At 37.6% G+C, this 19,008-nt stretch overlaps 1 protein-coding gene across 4 annotated transcripts in view; it reads left to right on the top strand.

The window, feature by feature from the left end:
* Positions 1–19,008, top strand: part of LOC127524842 (CUB and sushi domain-containing protein 1-like) — a 632,721-nt gene that overhangs the window by 572,081 nt on the left and 41,632 nt on the right. For all 4 annotated transcript variants that reach the window (XM_051916817.1, XM_051916816.1, XM_051916815.1 and 1 more), the window contains 7 exons: positions 69–149; positions 242–355; positions 1,375–1,563; positions 2,347–2,493; positions 4,502–4,690; positions 8,493–8,678; positions 13,181–13,375. In XM_051916817.1, the coding sequence (XP_051772777.1) occupies positions 69–149; positions 242–355; positions 1,375–1,563; positions 2,347–2,493; positions 4,502–4,690; positions 8,493–8,678; positions 13,181–13,375 (1,101 nt within the window). The remainder of the gene's footprint in view (positions 1–68; positions 150–241; positions 356–1,374; positions 1,564–2,346; positions 2,494–4,501; positions 4,691–8,492; positions 8,679–13,180; positions 13,376–19,008) is intronic.

Genomic DNA, 19,008 nt, shown 5'->3' with positions numbered 1-19,008 from the left:
TCATGTCATGCTTACATAGGTGAATGAAAAGTCAAATTGCTTCAGAATTTCTTTTTTCATTTTCTTAGCTTATCGGCTCAAGAAATGCCCTCCTCCCCCTATGGTTGAACAAGCAGAGATATTATTGGAAGACCAGGACTATGAAATTGGTATGAACAGCTGGACAATTGTGAAAGAATATCAAAGACATGATGAAAAAAAAATATTGAAAAATGTTGAATTCTTCTTACTGACCATGCAGGTGATATTGTGAGGTATCGATGCTTTCCTGGATTTACATTGGTTGGCAGTGATGAGGTCACCTGTAAGCTGAACTCTCACCTGCAGTTTGAGGGACCACCACCAGCATGTGAAGGTCAGTGAAGAAAAGACTGTTGAACCTGTTGAAATATGTGAGATATATATTTCACAATCAAAATAAATTACAGTATATTTAGCAGAAAAAAAAAATGAATTTTTAAATTTATTATATTCTTTTAACTTTATTTTTGCATTTTTAACTATCGACTATAATGTAAAAATCATTCTGATTGCTATAATGTAATAATAATAATAATAATAATAAATTATTATTATAGCCGAATATTCGAATACAATATTTTTGAAAAATGATGGAAAAGTGACTCTGATGCTGCATGAAGCCTAAAACTTTACAATCATTCTATAGTTCCAGTTCCTCCAGGATATGAACATCTAGGTTTTTTCCCCCTCCTTTTTTTTTCATGGTAATACAGAAATAAAGCACTATATTACAGTAATGAGCATCTTCTGAATAATGGTAATTACAAAACACATCCAAAAGAGTGTACTTCACTTAAATAATTTAAAGACGGTCGGGGATCAGCGATCGGAAATAATAAGGATGCTGAATCATTAGTGTTATTCATGTAATCAAAGCTTGTAAAAATATAATCCATAAAAAGATGGCACCGAAGCCCCAGAAGCAACATTGTTTTGTTGTATGGTAACAAATAGACAGTAGCTGACAGCTGTCTTGGGAGCAAGGGGAAAAAAGCATTCCAGTTATCCTTAGCAAAGCTTTCAGTTGTAAATTTGAGCCGTTTGGCTTGTCTGTACTTTCTGTACAATGCCATGAAGAAGTGATAGTTCTCCTGGTTTGTTTCCTCCACCCTCCCGCCCACAAGGCGGATTAACAAAAAGCTTCAACTCACTTTGTTGCTTCCTCAAACCAAGGCTTGCGGCCCCTGAGGTGAATGTAGGAGAAGCGCTGCGCATGTTAGAGAAAGTTTTTAAACTTTACTGTCTTTACTGGAATACTCTTGAGCTTGCATCTAGTGCTTTGTTAGTAGGATAACCACATTGCGATTTGCAATAATAACCATGATTCCCGTGAATGCTGTGTCTACCCTACAGCTCAGTGTCCTGCAAATGAGGAGCGATCTGCCTCCTCTGGTGTGATCCTGAGTCCGGGCTTCCCAAAAAACTACCCCAACTCCCAGACCTGCTCTTGGATCATCAGAGTGCAGCCTTCCTTCACCATCTCCATTTATGTGGAAATGTTCCAGAGCGAGAAGCAGTTTGACGAACTGGAGATTTTTGATGGTAGACTTTATTTATGTTTACTCTGTACATATGGAATGTTATCTATGCTTATCCTATGTAGCGTCATTGGAGTGCCGGATATATATTATATTATATTATATTATATTATATTATATTATTAATTACATTATATTACAACAAATACTAAAAAAAAAACTACTATTTTTGGTAAGCTTTCTTTACAGTGTATTACAACTAATATGTTTGCAAGACTCATTTGTGGCACATTTGACCAATTCATTAAAAAGTAAATTCACACTATTAAAAATTGGCAAAAAGTCAAGCCAAAAACTGAGATGATAAAAACAAAAAAGACTGCTTGATAATTAGGAGGCAAGCTTAAAAGGTGATCTGCATTTGACTCAAACGCCGAATTTAGCACTCAGTTTGGAGCATCAGTTTGAGTGATCCAAGCATTTCTATACAGACTGGAGAAGTTTTAAGATACAACACATTGCTCAAGCTTCATAAATATATATTTTTATTAGGTGTTAGTGGGATTGAAATTAATTGTAAAACTTTTAAATGCTATTATTGTGTATGTCTGTTTTAGAGCATTTTTAGAGATCTTTTAGAAGCCAGCCAAGTGACAGGGATAAAAAGGTTTAAAGTGAACTGGTACTAGGTGGAACTTGGATATGCTGTTTTGTTTGAAGTTGGTCCTTGGCTTAAAAAGTTGGTGAATTGCTGTTCCTTCTTAACGCCTCGTCTGTCTCGTTGCCCAACAGATTCATGGTTTGCAATATTTAGCTTTACTTGTTTTTGTGATGTTTTATTTACCAGGGCCATCTGGACAGAGTCCGTTGTTGGTGGCTTTGAGTGGGAACCACTCCACACAATTGAATTTCACTAGCAAAACAAACCAGCTTTACCTCAGATGGTCAACTGATCATGCAACCAGCAAGAAAGGCTTCAAAATACGCTACACAGGTTTGTGAAACATATTTACACCTTTCCATATTTTACATGTTTTAGGCATCCAGAAGTACTGTAGATTCATTCTATACAACTTGGAAAAAACAAAAAACACAACAAAAGAAAGTACTTACTGAACAGAAAAGCAGCAACACTTGTATAATGGAGAAATCAAAGAATCAAAAAATCTTTACTCTTATTTCTGATGAAGGCATGTGCACTGGAACGTGTTGGTGAATAAAAGACAGACTTTTTCTCTAGCTCCATTTGTTTGACTCTTTGATTTATCTATTCCACATTTGAGGCGTCTAGACATCTTATTCAGGCTTACATTTACAATTCTGTCTAAGTCGCCTGTTGGTACATTCAGTAGTATTTAGTAATGCGTGTGCTGGATTTATTCCTGACTTTTAGCCCTCCAAGGTTGTTGCTTTGGATCCAAATGGGTCAATAAGTGAGGAAGTCAGCCTTTTCTAAGTTAGCCCTCATTAGGCTAGAACCAGACACGTCCTACCTCCGGGGAGCCATTGGCAAGTCTGCTGTAATAGAGGTCAAAGATGCAGTAATGAATTTTGCTGAATAACTACCATGTCGTATTCTTCTGACCGACATTTCCACCAATGGCTAAACATGATATATGGGCCACAAAGCCAGTGGCCATGATTACTTGGCATCTCTTCACCCGTTCCTCTGCCTCTCTGTCAACGTTTCTTGCTCTCTCTGTTCATTTCAGTTGATCTTTCTAACATGCTGTGCCCTATGCAGGCCCATTATTCCAGTGTGTTGCCACATGTTTCCTGTTTATTGGATTTTGTGAAGAGCAGACAGAAAGAGAAACGACTACATTGCTCAGAGGGATTGTGTTTTTGAAATCCCCTGAGTGGCTACTGTGTATTTAGATTCTTGAGTTGAAATAATCACAGGATGTAGGTATCACTTATTGATAAATATAACACTTTTATCTCTACGAAACATCTTTCAGTAGCAACTTCAAGCCCTCCTTGTTTTTCCCGCCTTTCTTAGTCCGTTGGGCTTTCGGAAATTAGAATTCAGTGCCACATGAACGTTTTTTTACGCTAGGTCTGGTTAATCACTCGCAGCTAAGTCTAGACCTCTCAGCAGAGTTGGTGTGATGATGCATTTGATTTGATCTGTCTGAAGTGAGATTAAGCTTTGACATCCCTCGAGCTTCTGCTTTCCTTTTTATGATGGGTAAACTTGTATTTGTGTCACATCAAAAACAAGATCTAATGATCTTTTCATAACCATCAAGCTGAATTTTCCCATTCATTTAATCTCAGAATCAAACTTAAACACGGTTTTAAAGACTACATGAAATCAGAATTTGAGATTTATGGCTTTTAGTTCATATCATCTAAATTGTCAAGCCATAAAATTAGGCAAAATAACTTATATCAGATCAACACATTTAAAACCAATAACATGGATTACTCTTAGATATCAATTTCTGTCTAATAAAAAGCTTCTAGAGAAGTAGAGAACTGGTTTTGCTTCAGTACTCTGAATTTACATTGGCCACACAGTACTAAAACTAAAAAAAGTAAACAAATCTCCTAAAAATCAAACATTGAATTTTTATTTCAATATTTATTTATTTATTTTTTTTACATTTATTAAGCTACCAATTTAGGACAGTAAACACATTGTGGTTGGCACATACCATGTTCATCCGCTTTCCATTTGAAGCCATGTTCAGGGTTGCAAAGATTCCTTATGTAGTTTAGGTGATGGTTTTTGAATGTCACTCACTGAAGGGATAAAAATAATATTACCACACACAAAAATCCAAACCGTCACAAAAATCCACTGAAAGGTTGATCAAGGCCATGATTAGATCTTTATTCTAGGACATGTGATGCATGTTTTAACATGGATGAAAAAAAAAAAAAGATTTGAAGAGGTTTCATTTTTCAAGATTTCAATTGGTCAAAAGTGACCCTAACTGAAGAATCACCCTTAACGTCATACTTTAATGAACTGTGATTGTTGTCGCCTCCCGCAGCTGCATACTGCAGTGTGAACGATCCACCCAAGAATGGAGGAGTCATCAATAGGGCGAGAGACCGGCCAGGCAGCAGACTCCAGTATTACTGCAACGCTGGCTATAGGCTCGTGGGTCACAGAAACGCCACATGCCGACTCCATCCCAATGGGCTTTACCAGTGGGACAATCCAGCTCCACTATGCCAAGGTAATTCACACTATTCAGAGATATTCACTGACTCAGTCCTCTCATTCAAATGTCTGGGAATTGCCTTGAAAAGGCAACCTGCCTCCTCACATATGACAAAATGTGTCATTCTGCGGGGCGCTCAAAGCACCTCCGCACGCCTCGACGAGAAGCCGCTTTTATTCCATTAAACACTTCCGTCGAGGACTGTGCAATGAGATCACGAGTGTCCTTTGTCCCAATGTCATAATGGGTGACTCTTCAGTCACGCTAAGACTAAGACAGAAATGTAATTGAATGCGTTTGATGTGTCACGGGTTCTCTTAATTTCATTGTTCATGCTTCCTTCTCTGCTCCTTCCTCTTTTATTGAGGTGCTAATTTTATCCTTCAGCCCACGTGGCGTTTTGTCTGCCCTTTCTCCTTTCGCACTGAGCCCTCACGTCTTCTGTTCCACAGCATTGTCAAAGAAAATGGTCTCTTTTGGAGGTTTTCTGTGTGTTCATTAGCAAGACGAGTCATCTTTAGATCAGACGTGTCAGTGCATATAAATAGTGAGCCAATGAACTGTATGTAGGTCTAATTGTTCCAGCTTTATTTGTGCAGGTTTAAGGCAGGTTATATGAGATGATTATAAGTATACTGCACTTTCCATGAGTAATGTAAGGAATAGAAAAAAAAAAATATTTTTTGAAAAACAGTTTTTCTGTCTCTCTGTGAAAGGAGAGTGGTTGTATGGAAGCTTGTTTCCTCCACTGAATTAAAAATAAAAAAAGGTAATTGTGACATTTTATCTTGCAATTCTGACTTTTTTTTAATTGCGTGATATAAACTTGCAGTTGCATGTTATAATGTCAGAATTTCATGATAAGAAGTTGCAACTGTGTGTTATAAAGTCAGAATTGTGAGATATAAACTCGCAATTCTGAGAAAAAAGGTCATTCTTTTTTCCTCAGAATTGGACTTTATAACTCGCAATTGCAAGTTTATATCGCAATTCTGACTTTATAACTCACAATTCTGAGAAAAAAGTCAGAATCGTGAGTAGGGATGGGACGATACGATACGATCTCCTGATTCGATACTATCACGATACTTGGGTGCCGATTTGATATGTATTGCGATTTAAAAAAAAAATAAATTAAGAATTGCGATTCTATAAGTATTGCGATTCGATATTGTTATTGTATTGCGATTTTCCTTTTTTTTTTTTTGAACACTAGACCATGGGAAACAGTTGAATCATACACTTATACAGACTGTACATGATATATAAGATGAGTCATATTTACAAAAACAATTCATTACATCTTTGAAATATTTAATCACAGAAATAATGATACTATGAGGTTGAAAAGACTGTTTATGAAGCTGCTCCACACCTATAACAACTGCTCTCTCTGGTTCAGCAGCAGCGCGATTTGATTGTTGCGATATGATTTTGTCAAAGGTTTATTAGACAGATGAATAATTGTTGTAATTTAAGAATAAATTGAGGGTGTTTGAATTGAGATTAATCGTGCTGCTCTGCAGCCTTATACTCTCCCTCTCTCAGCATTGATATCTGACGCAAAGCGTATACGAGTAACGCGAAGGCTTTTCAATGCATTTATTTGACTTAGTGTTGCGTTTTTCATTCATTGAAGTGCAGGTAATCTCATCGCTTTCTTGCATATCTTGAAAGGGATATTAGGTTGTGTAACACTCAGCGATAACACATTATGCCCTGTTTGAACAAAAGTGGGTAACTTCTTTCCTCCTCGTGTATATGCAAGGGCTAAAAGAAAGCAATATAATTTAAATTAATATCGATTCTGGAGTAAAAAAAAAATCGATTTTAAAATTGTAAACAAAAAAATTGCAATAGGTGAATCGATTTTTTTGTCCCAGCCCTAATCTTGAGATAAAAAGTCGCAATTATCTTTTAAGTTGTTTTATTCCATGGGGGAAACAAGCTTCAATAGGTTGAGCTTGTCTCAAATAGTGAGCACTACAATTTTTGCAGACTCGCACCCTGTGGGACTTTATTGTATAGGACAGAAAAATGAGATAGATGGGCCATACAGTCAGGACATCAAAACTGCATCCCTGTTAGCAAACAGATCTTATGCTGTATGTCATGAGCAGGTGCACTACCCAGTCTGCCACGGGTCAGAGCATTCTAGTGAATGCAAAGCTGCTCCTGACTGTTGCCCAAAAACATTTCCCAGGCCTCTGTTAAATTAGCATCTTTTAAGGACATTTCACAAAGACGCCAGCCAAAGTTTCTATACATTCAACAGCAGAAAGAAGGAATCTCATTACTCTTAATCACACAAAGGTAAATGACACTATTCCAAGGACTGGAGGTCATAGCACTAATATCCTTTTACCATTGCACGGAGCTCTGAATAGGCCCCATTTGTAACGAAGGGCATCTAGAATGGGCGCTAATTAAGGCCAATAATTTCTTTAAGTGGTGGGAGCAATCCATGCAGTCTGCCAGCAGGTCAAACAGAGGTAGAGGAGGGCTCAGGGCCTGCTTTTTATTCAGGATGTGATCATTTTAAAAAGGAAGAGATTTAATTGGTCCCATTGGTTTTCTCTGAATGGTTGCTTGTGTGTGTTGTAGTTTTAAAGACTTTTTTTTTTCCTTGCTAAAAAGAGCCAATTTCATATATGAATGGTTGCATGTAATAGAGGTCGGCTACTCGACCCGAGACCAACAGGACCGGACAAACCATCAGGTTTTAAGTCGGGTTCAGGTCAGTTTTTCTGCTGACTTTTCAATAAGGTCCCATTAGTTAACATTAGTTAATGCATTACAACTAACAATAAGCAATATGTTTGTTATAGTATTTGTTCATCTTTTTTTATGTTAGTTCATAAAAATACAACTGTTAGTTCATGTAAGCTCAGGACCATTAAATAATATTAATCAAATAACTTTTGATTTTAATAATGTATTAGTAAATGTTGAATTTAACATTAAATAAGATTTCTAAATTCTTTAGAAGTATGCCACCCCCTCACCCCATTGTTAATCATGTTAACATATGGAACCTTATTGTAAAATTTTTTTCCACATATATAGAATCGGATTTCCATCAGGTTTGTAATTAAAAAATAAATAAATAATTTTTATTTGATCATTACAATTTATGGTTTTACTATCTTCAAGTGTTCCTGCAAAGCTCCTACTTCCAAGTTTGTGATTCAATAGTACGATGCCACGCATTCAGATCGGAAAAATAATATGGTCATTTTTAAAATATATTATATTTTACATTTATTTCTGTATGCATTTTCTATCACATATTGATGCATGGTATCTAACTAAAAACATATTTGTGAATGCTAACCGTTAAATGTGAGTGATCAACTTTACATTTTATCACTCACCATGTCTTCTGTTTCAGTTTTTCACTTCACACTTCCACATTATAAAAAATCTACAAAACTATATAAAAAGCATACACAAGAAAGAAAGAAACAAAACAAAACAAGGATATTCAAATTCAGAATGTATAATTTTTTAAAAAGAAAAAGAATGTAAATCAATGGGAAAGTGGTATATTTGGCCCATCTTGACCAATACTGTTCCAATTTATTTAACTGCAGTTTTTAAGAAATTATTTTTGCAGGACTTCCTGTCTTTTGTTCTGCTCATGTAATGCTTGCAGCAGTGCATGTAGGCAGTAAACAGCAAAACAAGTCACTAGGTATTGAAAGAATCTGAATATAATCTTGCTGAGTGGGTATTTTTATATACATTACTAACTGTTATATAAATACACCGTATAGCATATATTATGCATACAATGCTGTTTGTTTCTGATTGGCAGCTGTATCTTGCGGAGTGCCAGAGTCTCCTGCTAACGGAACGTTCCACGGCTTCCAGTACACGGTGGGCAGTAAAGTGCAGTATCAGTGTGAGGAGGGATACAGGCCCGACGCAAGCAGCCTGCTCACCGCCGTCTGCCTGGAGGATGGCACCTGGAGCAACGTGGCACATCCTTCCCGCTGTTTACGTGAGCAAATCAAGTCCTCTGTTTCTATGCCAACAGCATGTTAAAATCTACCGCCTCATTGAACCGCCGCAGTCAGCCGCTTTCTCGCTCGTTTCCCCCTCTGAGAGTATTGTAGGGCAGGTAATTGGCAAAATTAACAATAATGACTTGATTTTTTGTGGTTTGGCAACTCAAACAAGACAAATGGTATGATGTGGCATCTCCCTCCTCTCACCTGAATTACCATTAGCCCACAAAGCCGACCAAAGAGCCCATAGCCAAATAACCGTGTATTATGCATTCAGAGGTCATCATCGACAGGAAGGAGAAAGGATGAGGCTTCTGCCCTGCTACATAACACTATGTCAAGGTGTTCTTTCATTCTAAAGCTTTCAGATGATAGTATGACACATCCACGGTGTCTGAGACTAGCTGTAAGCTACAGCGCTCGAGCTGTGTTTATAATTATCTAAACAAGTACGAGCTGAGGGATGTGAAACCTTTGTCATGTAGAACATGGAGAGGGAACAAAATGTGAGAGAAAAAGGGAGGGAAAGATGTTTTGGTCTACTTAAGATCTTGTTTAGTATACCTGACCTAGCTTGCAGTCTTTTTTCCCCCCTCAAAATTAGATGCGCCCGCACCAAATTAAGCTTCCTTTGAATCTGAGCTATGCACTGTGCTGTTCAATCAAAGGACCATCTGTTCCATGCTGGCTCCAATATTGTTACTCTGAAACCTTATGTTTTCACTTCAGATTTCTTTATATAAACACACATTCAAGACAAATCCACTTCAATAACATTTGAATGTGCTAACGAAATTAAACAAAAGCCAAGCCTAGGTTGACTTACAAAGAGCAAAAACTCCTTCAAAAGTTCTTTTTGTTTGAACAGTCCAACATACTCAACCAGTGGTGTGAGTTTGAGGCAGGACGACCCCCCTCCCCCAGGTCACATGTTACTATGTCAATCAGAATAAGTTGGCTAAATCTGATTGAAATTTCATAAGGGGTGGTTTAAACCTTTTCTAATTTGTCGATTGGAAACTTGGTCGGATTGAAAACTTGAAAGTTCTACACATAGGCAATGACGTATAATGCACGGAATGAGGTGTTGTTGTTGAATAATAGGGGCTTTCGCACCAGAGGAACGTTTTCATACTGTAGTTCCTAGAACTATTGACTGAAGTACCCGGATTTTGCCGTGTTCGCACCGCAGGAACTAGGAACGATTTTAGTTCTAGGAACTCCTTTTGGGAGGTACTAAATTAGCTCCTACTAAATAGTAGGGTCTAAACAGGGGCGGCACCAGAGAATTTTGAACGCAGGTGCTGAGGCGCTAGATCATTGACAGGGGGAGCTGGGCAATTACTTGTAAATATGCGCAAAAACATTTTACTTTTTAAATGAATAATAAAATAAATATGAGGAAAACCCACCCACTCGATTTTTAACATTTTATTACTACATGATTTGACTCAGCACAATTTAAATACTTTTTTTTTTTTTTTTTTATTAGACAGACGTTCAGCATTTCGAAATTTCAGTCAATGGCAATATGACAACAAAAAACACTGGGATATATTTACTTGCTATTTAAAGTCTCAAACCAGCCTTCGCTGTCTGTGGACAATGGCCAAATGTGCCAAGCTGCTGTCACGGACATCCCCACAGTTGCTTAGCCTCTATGTCTTCAAATTTCAAAAACTTCAGGTTTTTGTCAATAAACGCATCTTTATTTGGTCCAAAAAGTAACTTATTGTGTATTGCGAGGAGTGTGGAATCTAAAGTATTAGCATGCTTAGGTAGGAGGCGCACGCACGATCTCTCTCTCTCTCTCTCTCTCTCTCTCTCTCTTTTTTTTTTTTTTTGTCAGCATCGGCAACTTCATCTTTGCAGCCGACACTGACTCAGAAAGCACTATAGTTTAAATGTTCTAAATAGTTTAAAATGTGTTCTTTTCCCCCAACACATTCATAATCATTACTTTTGTGCTATATCACAGCTATATAGCAATAGATTATTAAAGGATGGTTTAGTAGGCTATTATTATATTAATTCATTTAATATAAACCTTTAAGGGCCTAAATGAAGGACTACTAGAAAAATCTTTAGTCGGGAGCAGCTCTTGGCACAAGGAACCTCTCCACTTTAAAATAAAATGCTATGACATTACGACAAGTGTGACAGTAGCTGTAAATTACGTCATGCATGCATAATGAGTTAAATGTTTTTATTTCATTTGTTGCTTTTATTATCAACTTATTTATTAAATATAACACACAACCTGTATATAATTGCTAAAAAAAAATTGTGGGGGTGCTATGGGGGTGCTTTGGTCTTTCTTGGGGGTGCTGAAGCATCTGCTAGCCCCTCCCTAGCGCCGCCCATGGGTCTAAACCAGCACTATAGGAACTACCAGTGATGTAAGTGTACGTTGATTGGTCAAATGCATGTCAAACACCGGCACCCGGCATTTTTAAAAATCTGTGTAAACATATTTACTTCACATAAATGGAAGACATCAAAAACGGCATTTACCTGTTGTCTGCAGGGTTATGTTCTTTTCTCCGCCTCGATACTTAAAGTTGTCATAGGAGATTTCGTCTCTTAGCCCAACTTTTTGCTCTTTCAGTCACGTAGATTATGCGTATACATTCCATCTCCGTTATCACGAAACCCACGACACACAATAAACAGCTCCGATCACGGCATCCTCCATTCACTTTTTTTTAGCATTTGTAAATGCCGCGCTGTCGGCCGCTTCACAGTTCCTATTCCCAGTGTGAATGCAACCAAGGAAATTAGTTCTCGGGGAACTATCCTAGTGGCTAGTTCCTAGAACTAAGTTCCTAGAACTATTTGGTGCAAAAACCCCTATAGTGTCAAAAAGTTCTAAAATTCTCATTCCACTTATTATCTGTGATGTGCTGCAGGACAATGTCGTCTCAGCAGTCCTTGTTTCGGACTCTCATCCACAGTCGCCTTGTTTTAGGCATAGGAAGGGGCGTTTTTAATGCTTGATACATATAAGCAGAAAGGCACAAAGCTGAATGTGCTCGTCGTCTGCTAAACAAGACCTGAAATAGATCAATATTAAGCCTGCTTTTTAAAACAAAAGAAGCGATGGCAGGATGATGATTATGCGCCAACAGCGGGAAACTCATGCATATTTGTTAGGGGTGTAACGATACACTCATGTCACAATTCGATACAAATTGCGATATTTTAAGCCAAAATAAAGAAGAGGGGTTATTACTTTATTATTATTAAAATAATTTTATTATTTTATCATTATCAGGACCTACAAATATTTCACTATTGCATTATTACACATTATATTCAACATTATATATAGTAGTTTAATGTAGTAATGTCACTGAAACTCCATAAACTTTATTTTTTTTTTCCTCACCCAGTATTGCCGCTTTCAATGCAGGCATTCGTTGGATCTTACACAGACAAGCCGTACACGCACAGACTCTCCCGGTGCTTGATATGTCCTGCCTGTCCCTCTATTAATTCACCATTCTTATAATAATAAACAATTCAAAATGCTTTGAATAATCGTACTACTAAAATGTTTGTGCTTTCACTTTGAGGAGTTCTGGCAGCGCGTGTGCTTCAGGTGATCAATGCAATCAGTCACAGAAAAGAAATCAATCACAATTGCAAGAAAGCATGTCAAAATGACTATTCTCAAACTGTTAATGGTTAGCTCATCCAAAAATTTAAATTCTGCATTTACTCACTCATGTTGTTTCCATGCATCACGCAAGCATTTGAACGTCCATGATTACTTAGTATGCACATTGTTGTATATCTGTTCATCATATAAAGCCATCGTGATTTGGATTTGGATTAGACCACTCGATTGATTATTTTTATGATGCCTTTATGGCATTTTTTTTTTTTTTGGGGATCTTTTAAGTTTTAGAGGAATGGACTTTAAATGGAGGGACAGAAATCTCTCAGGTTTCATAAAAAAAATATCTTCATTTGTGTTTGAAAATCTTATAGGTTTGGAATGACATGAGGGTGAGTACATGATGACAGAATTTCATTTTTGTGTGAATTACACCTTATAAATACAGTAAGCTGAGCCTTGGATAAAATCTATTTCTTACATCAACAATACATATCGTCACATTTTTATATTGTGATATCTCGATATAATGGTGTATTGTTACACCCCTAATATTCAGTATACTTGTGGCATAAACACACACGTTCATGTAAACACTATGTTCAGATTCATCAATCGGAATGATTTCATGATTTCGATTTCATTAAATTAAATAAGTGACATTTTAATGTAATATAATTTCCGGCATCTAAAAAAGCCTTTATATCAAAACTTTTTTTTAGGTCATGAGAAACATAAATTCAGACAAGTGCATCCAAACTTTTCACTGGTATTGTATGTCTATCTCATAAATCCTGTAAGCTCTAGTTATTCCTTTTCCAGGACCTACAAGGTCATGGTTTTCCATTAATGTGTTTTTTGCCTTCTGTCCTGCAGCGGTTCAGTGCCCTAACATTGAGAGCATGCTCTCAGAACACATGGTGTGGCGTCTCATCTCGGGTTCGCTGAATGAGTTTGGCGCACGAATAATGCTGAGCTGCTCCCCCGGCTACTATCTAGGGGGCAGGAGGACCATCAAGTGCTTAGCTAATGCAACATGGGAAGGGCTGGAGGAGAAGTCTACCTGCAAGAGTAAGAATGCTTTTACTCAAACACAACATGTACATTTACAAAGACAGATGCATTTTATGATCGTTTTTTGTCCATTTTGGAGCTTAGCTGTATAAATCATCATCCACTTTCATTGTATGGAAAAAAGAAGCTCTGTCTATCATCTTTTGTGTTTCACAGAAGAAAGAAAATCACATGAAAGTGCATAATTGATGATAACATTTCCATTTTGGGCTGAACTATTCCTTTAAGAAGACCCCACAAAAAAGCACAATTGAATTCCAAATTCCACTCTTGGGATTTCACGAAAAGATCAGTTTGTTAATTACCAAACAGCGTCCATTGTGAGCTAATGAAACAAATTCATTAGGGTAGCTAATATGTCTGAAATCTGGCCGCTCTCTATACCACATCTCGTTTATTTCTCCACTGATCCAAGCGTAATCCTCTGGATTTAGCATGCACGCACAAGACGCCATCCACTGATCGTGGCCCGGTTTTCCACCACAGGGATAGGCTGTGTAAACAGTATCATGGTGATTAAGTCTTCGGTGAAAAATGCTTTAACTAATTCGAGGTCAGAGAGCAAATGTAAATATTCTAATCAGAGGCAGCTTCATTTTTAATGTGTTTACTCACCACGGTGAGTAAGTTGTTAATGAAAGGAACAGATGCAAACAGCTGGGGCTTAAATTGTAATTTGACTTCTTAGTATGTTGTAAAAAATAAATGTGTGTGGGTTGTATGACTAGCTCATGCACCTAAAAATTCATTAGTGCTGTTTGCTAAGGCAACCATCACTATTACTATTGCTCATACTCAGCGTTATTGGATTTGAACAAACCTCTAACCCTAAATAAGAAACTAAGTTCTCATGTAATTAATCCTGCATTGTTTGAGCTAAGGACATTAATAAAATCTCAAATTGTGCTTGCGATTGTTGAAAAGAGAAATTAGGTGATCAGAAACACTCAAACACCTTAGCAATTGTATACCGAAGTATAACTCCCTAAAACCATGGTAAAAGTTGTACATGGCCAATCACCACTCATATTTCCTTCAGAAAAGATAAGAATCTAGTTCATAAATGTATATGAAAGATAGGGCTGGGCGGTATATCGAGTTTGTACGATATACTGATATATTTTTAATATACGATATGGAATGAGGCGATACCATTTATATCGATATACAGTAGTTTTATACCAGCGCATCTGAGAAACAGCGGTGGACGTTGCAGAGTGCTGCTGCGGGGGAAATGCATAATACAATTTGGCTTAAACATGAGACATGCTTATTATTAAGGACTTTAAAAAAAAACTTGTAAGATTAAGATAAGATAAGTTGCTCAAGTTTAGGAATAGGAATTTTGTCTCATTCTTGTCTAATACAGGCTTCTAGTTGCTCAACTGTCTTAGGTCTTCTTTGTCGCATCTTCCTCTTTATGATGCGCCAAATGTTTTCTATGGGTGAAAGATCTGGACTGCAGGCTGGCCATTTTAGTACCCGGATCCTTCTTTTACGCAGCCATGATGTTGTAATTGATGCAGTATGTGGTCTGGCATTGTCATGTTGGAAAATGCAAGGTCTTCCCTGAAAGAGACGACGTCTGGATGGGAGCATATGTTGTTCTAGAACTTGGATATACCTTTCAGCATTGATGGTGCCTTTCCAGATGTGTAAGCTGCCCATGCCACACGCACTCATGCAACCCCATACCATCAGAGATGCAGGCTTCTGAACTGAGCACTGATAACAACTTGGGTTGTCCTTGTCCTCTTTAGTCCGGATGACATGGCGTCCCAGTTTTCCAAAAAGAACTTCAAATTTTGATTCGTCTGACCACAGAACAGTTTTCCACTTTGCCACAGTCCATTTTAAATGAGCCTTGGCCCAGACAAAACGCCTGCGCTTCTGGATCATGTTTAGATATGGCTTCTCTTTTGACCTATAGAGTTTTAGCTGGCAACGGCGAATGGCACGGTGGATTGTGTTCACTGACAGTGTTTTCTGGAAGTATTCCTGAGCCCATGTTTTCCATTATAGTAGCATTTCTGTATGTGATGCAGTGCCGTCTAAGGGCCCGAAGATCACTGGCATCCAGTATGGTTTTCCGGCCTTGACCCTTACGCACAGAGATTGTTCCAGATTATCTGAATCTTTGGATGATATTATGCACTGTAGATGATGATAAGCAGCATTAGGGGAATTGGTGATCCTCTGCCCATCTTGACTTCTGAGAGACACTGCCACTCTGAGAGGCTCTTTTTATACCCAATCATGTTGCCAATTGACCTAATAAGTTGCAAATTGGTCCTCCGGCCTCTTATTGCTACCTGTCCCAACTTTTTTGGAATGTGTAGCTCTCATGAAATCCAAAATGAGCCAATATTTGGCATGACATTTCAAAATGTCTCACTTTCAACATTTGATATGTTATCTATATTCTATTGTGAATAAAATATAAGTTTATGAGATTTGTAAATTATTGCAGTCCTTTTTTATTCACAATTTGTACAGTGTCCCAACTTTTTTGGAATCGGGTTTGTGTATATATATATACAGGTGCTGGTCATATAATTAGAATATCATCAAAAAGTTGATTTATTTCACTAATTCCATTCAAAAAGTGAAACTTGTATATTAAATTCATTCCTTACACACAGACTGATATATTTCAAATGTTTATTTCTTTTAATTTTGATGATTATAACTGACAACTAAGGAAAATCGCAAATTCAGTATCTCAGAAAATTTGAATATTACTTAAGACCAATACAAAGAAAGGATTTTTAGAAATCTTGGCCAACTGAAAAGTATGAACATGAAAAGTATGAGCATGTACAGCACTCAATACTTAGTTGGGGCTCCTTTTGCCTGAATTACTGCAGCACTGCGGCGTAGCATGGAGTCGATCAGTCTGTGGCACTGCTCAGGTGTTATAAGAGCCCAGGTTGCTCTGATAGTGGCCTTCAGCTCTTCTGCATTGTTGGGTCTGGCATATCGCATCTTCCTCTTCACAATACCCCATAGATTTTCTATGGGGTTAAGGTCAGGCGAGTTTGCTGGCCAATTAACCCTCTGGGGTCTGAGGATTTTCGGGGCCCTGGAGAAGTTTTGACATGCCCTGACATTTGTGCTTTTTTCAGTTGTTCATAAACATATTAATGGAAAAAGTGTCATTACACTGTATTCAGCACAAACTAGGCTACCATAATATGTGAGGAACATGTATGTACATGTTTGTGTTTTTGAAGGAATAACGTTTATGCGTGGTTATTGAAAAAACAAAAAACTTACGTCACTGAAATAAAGCCAAAAAATATATATTAAATCTGTGTTCACAAGACTTCTGGGTATTGGAGGTTGTAGACTAGAGTTTTTGCTTCAAAATGATCTATCCTGTGAATTATCCTGCATACTTGTTCATTTATAACAATATATTGATTTAGTTTTTGTAAGACACTTTTTGTCAAGAAACACAGTATGCGTGGAGGCGTGAATCATCATGAATAATGGGTGATTTACACCTGAGAAGACAAAATAATCGCATAAAGAACCTCTAATGAGCTGCATATTAATGAGGCCTTTCAGTCAGGTAGGCTGTGAAAAAACCCTCTGTGATCATGTCTCAAGCTCATCATGGTGTATATCAAACATACAAAAAAACAGCAATACTGTGAAATATTATTACAATTTAAAATAATGGTATTCTATTATATACTTTAAAATATAATGTATTTCTGTGATGCAAAGCGTCTGAACATTCATGTTACCTCTATGGCATTTCATATAGTCTTTTAGCTTAAAAGCATGCACATTTGGAGAAATATTGATGGATTCTCATATGTTTATGTCAATTTTCTATACAGAGGAGTAATATTTATTCAATATGTATTGTCATCACTGTGAGCGCTGGATACTGTTTTCAATTCATACTTGCAGCCGGAGGGCGCTCTGTACACCTTTAGTTCACAAATTACTCTAAAGAAGAACAGGACATTCAGGAACTAACGGCATGTCTTTCAGAGATCGCTAACCATGGCTTTAACATCCAGATAAACACTTTTCAAGACAATAAATGCACGATTGAGATGATATATACATGTATTGCCTCAGAATTTGCGTCTGGTGGGCGTGGCCGCATTAGCGGATAATGAGCTGAATCACCGGCGTCTGACATGTGTCTCTTTTCATACAGATTACATAAACACAGAATATTTGTTTTCGATTTGACTTACACGATTTAAAACCTGACATTTCAACATTTTTTAGACATAAGTCTCATTTTTGTGTCATTAGTATTCACTAAGTTACACTTCATTTTCTGAGAACTATCAGATTAAACTTCGTTCAGAGGGAGACGAGAGATCACGCATCATGTTAGTTTTCTTTATTTTGCAAAAAGCACATCATTTAGTTTTTACTCTGAGTGTACGCAAATAAAAGAAGATATTCCACAAATTTTAATGGTGTATAACTCTTAATTATATGTGCAACATTGACAGAGTATTTTGAGTCTCTTTCACACTGGTAAGAAAAAAACCGAGGTGGTATCGCCGGCGTGACCGCCGACCCGAGGGAGTTAAGAACAGGGATACCATGGTCCTTAAACCAGGTACTGGTAGCTTTGGCACTGTGTGCAAGTGCCAAGTCCTGTTGGAAAATGAAATCTGCATCTCCATAAAGTTGGTCAGCAGCAGGAAGCATGAAGTGCTCTAAAACTTCCTGGTATATGGCTGCGTTGACCTTGGACCTCAGAAAACACAGTGGACCAACACCAGCAGACGACATGGCACCCCAAACCATCACTGACTGTGGAAACTTTACACTGGACCTCAAGCAACGTGAATTGTGTGCCTCTCGTCTCTTCTTCCAGACTCTGGGACCCTGATTTCCAAAGGAAATGCAAAATTTACTTTCATCAGAGAACATAACTTTGGACCACTCAGCAGCAGTCCAGTCCTTTTTGTCTTTAGCCCAGGTGAGACGCTTCTGACGCTGTCTGTTGTTCAAGAGTGGCTTGACACAAGGAATGCGACAGCTGAAACCCATGTCTTGCATACGTCTGTGCGTAGTGGTTCTTGAAGCACTGACTCCAGCTGCAGTCCACTCTTTGTGAATCTTCCCCACATTTTTAATGGGTTTTGTTTCACAATCCTCTCCAGGGTGCGGTTATCCCTATTGCTTGTACACTTTTTTCTACCACATCTTTTCCTTCCCTTCGCCTCTCTATTAATGTGCTTGGACACAGAGCTCTGTGAACAGCCAGCCTCTTTTGCAATGAACTTTTGTGTCTTGCCCTCCTTGTGCAAGGTGTCAATGGTCGTCTTTTGGACAACTGTCAAGTCAGCAGTCTTCCCCATAGCCTACAGAACTAGACTGAGAGACCATTTAAAGGCCTTTGCAGGTGTTTTGAGTTAATTAGCTGATTAGAGTGTGGCAACAGGTGTCTTCAATATTGAACCTTTTCACAGTATTCTAATTTTCTGAGATACTGAATTTGGGATTTTCCTTAGTTGTCAGTTATAATCATCAAAATTTAAAGAAATAAACATTTGAAATATATCAGTCTGTGTGTAGTGAATGAATATAATATACAAGTTTCACTTTTAGAATGGAATTAGTGAAATAAATCAACCTTTTGATGATAT

This window comes from Ctenopharyngodon idella, chromosome 13, assembly GCF_019924925.1.
Source record: "Ctenopharyngodon idella isolate HZGC_01 chromosome 13, HZGC01, whole genome shotgun sequence".
NCBI lineage: Eukaryota > Metazoa > Chordata > Actinopteri > Cypriniformes > Xenocyprididae > Ctenopharyngodon > Ctenopharyngodon idella.
Note: the sequence above shows the minus strand (reverse complement) of the source record. Positions and strands in the feature narration are given on the sequence as shown.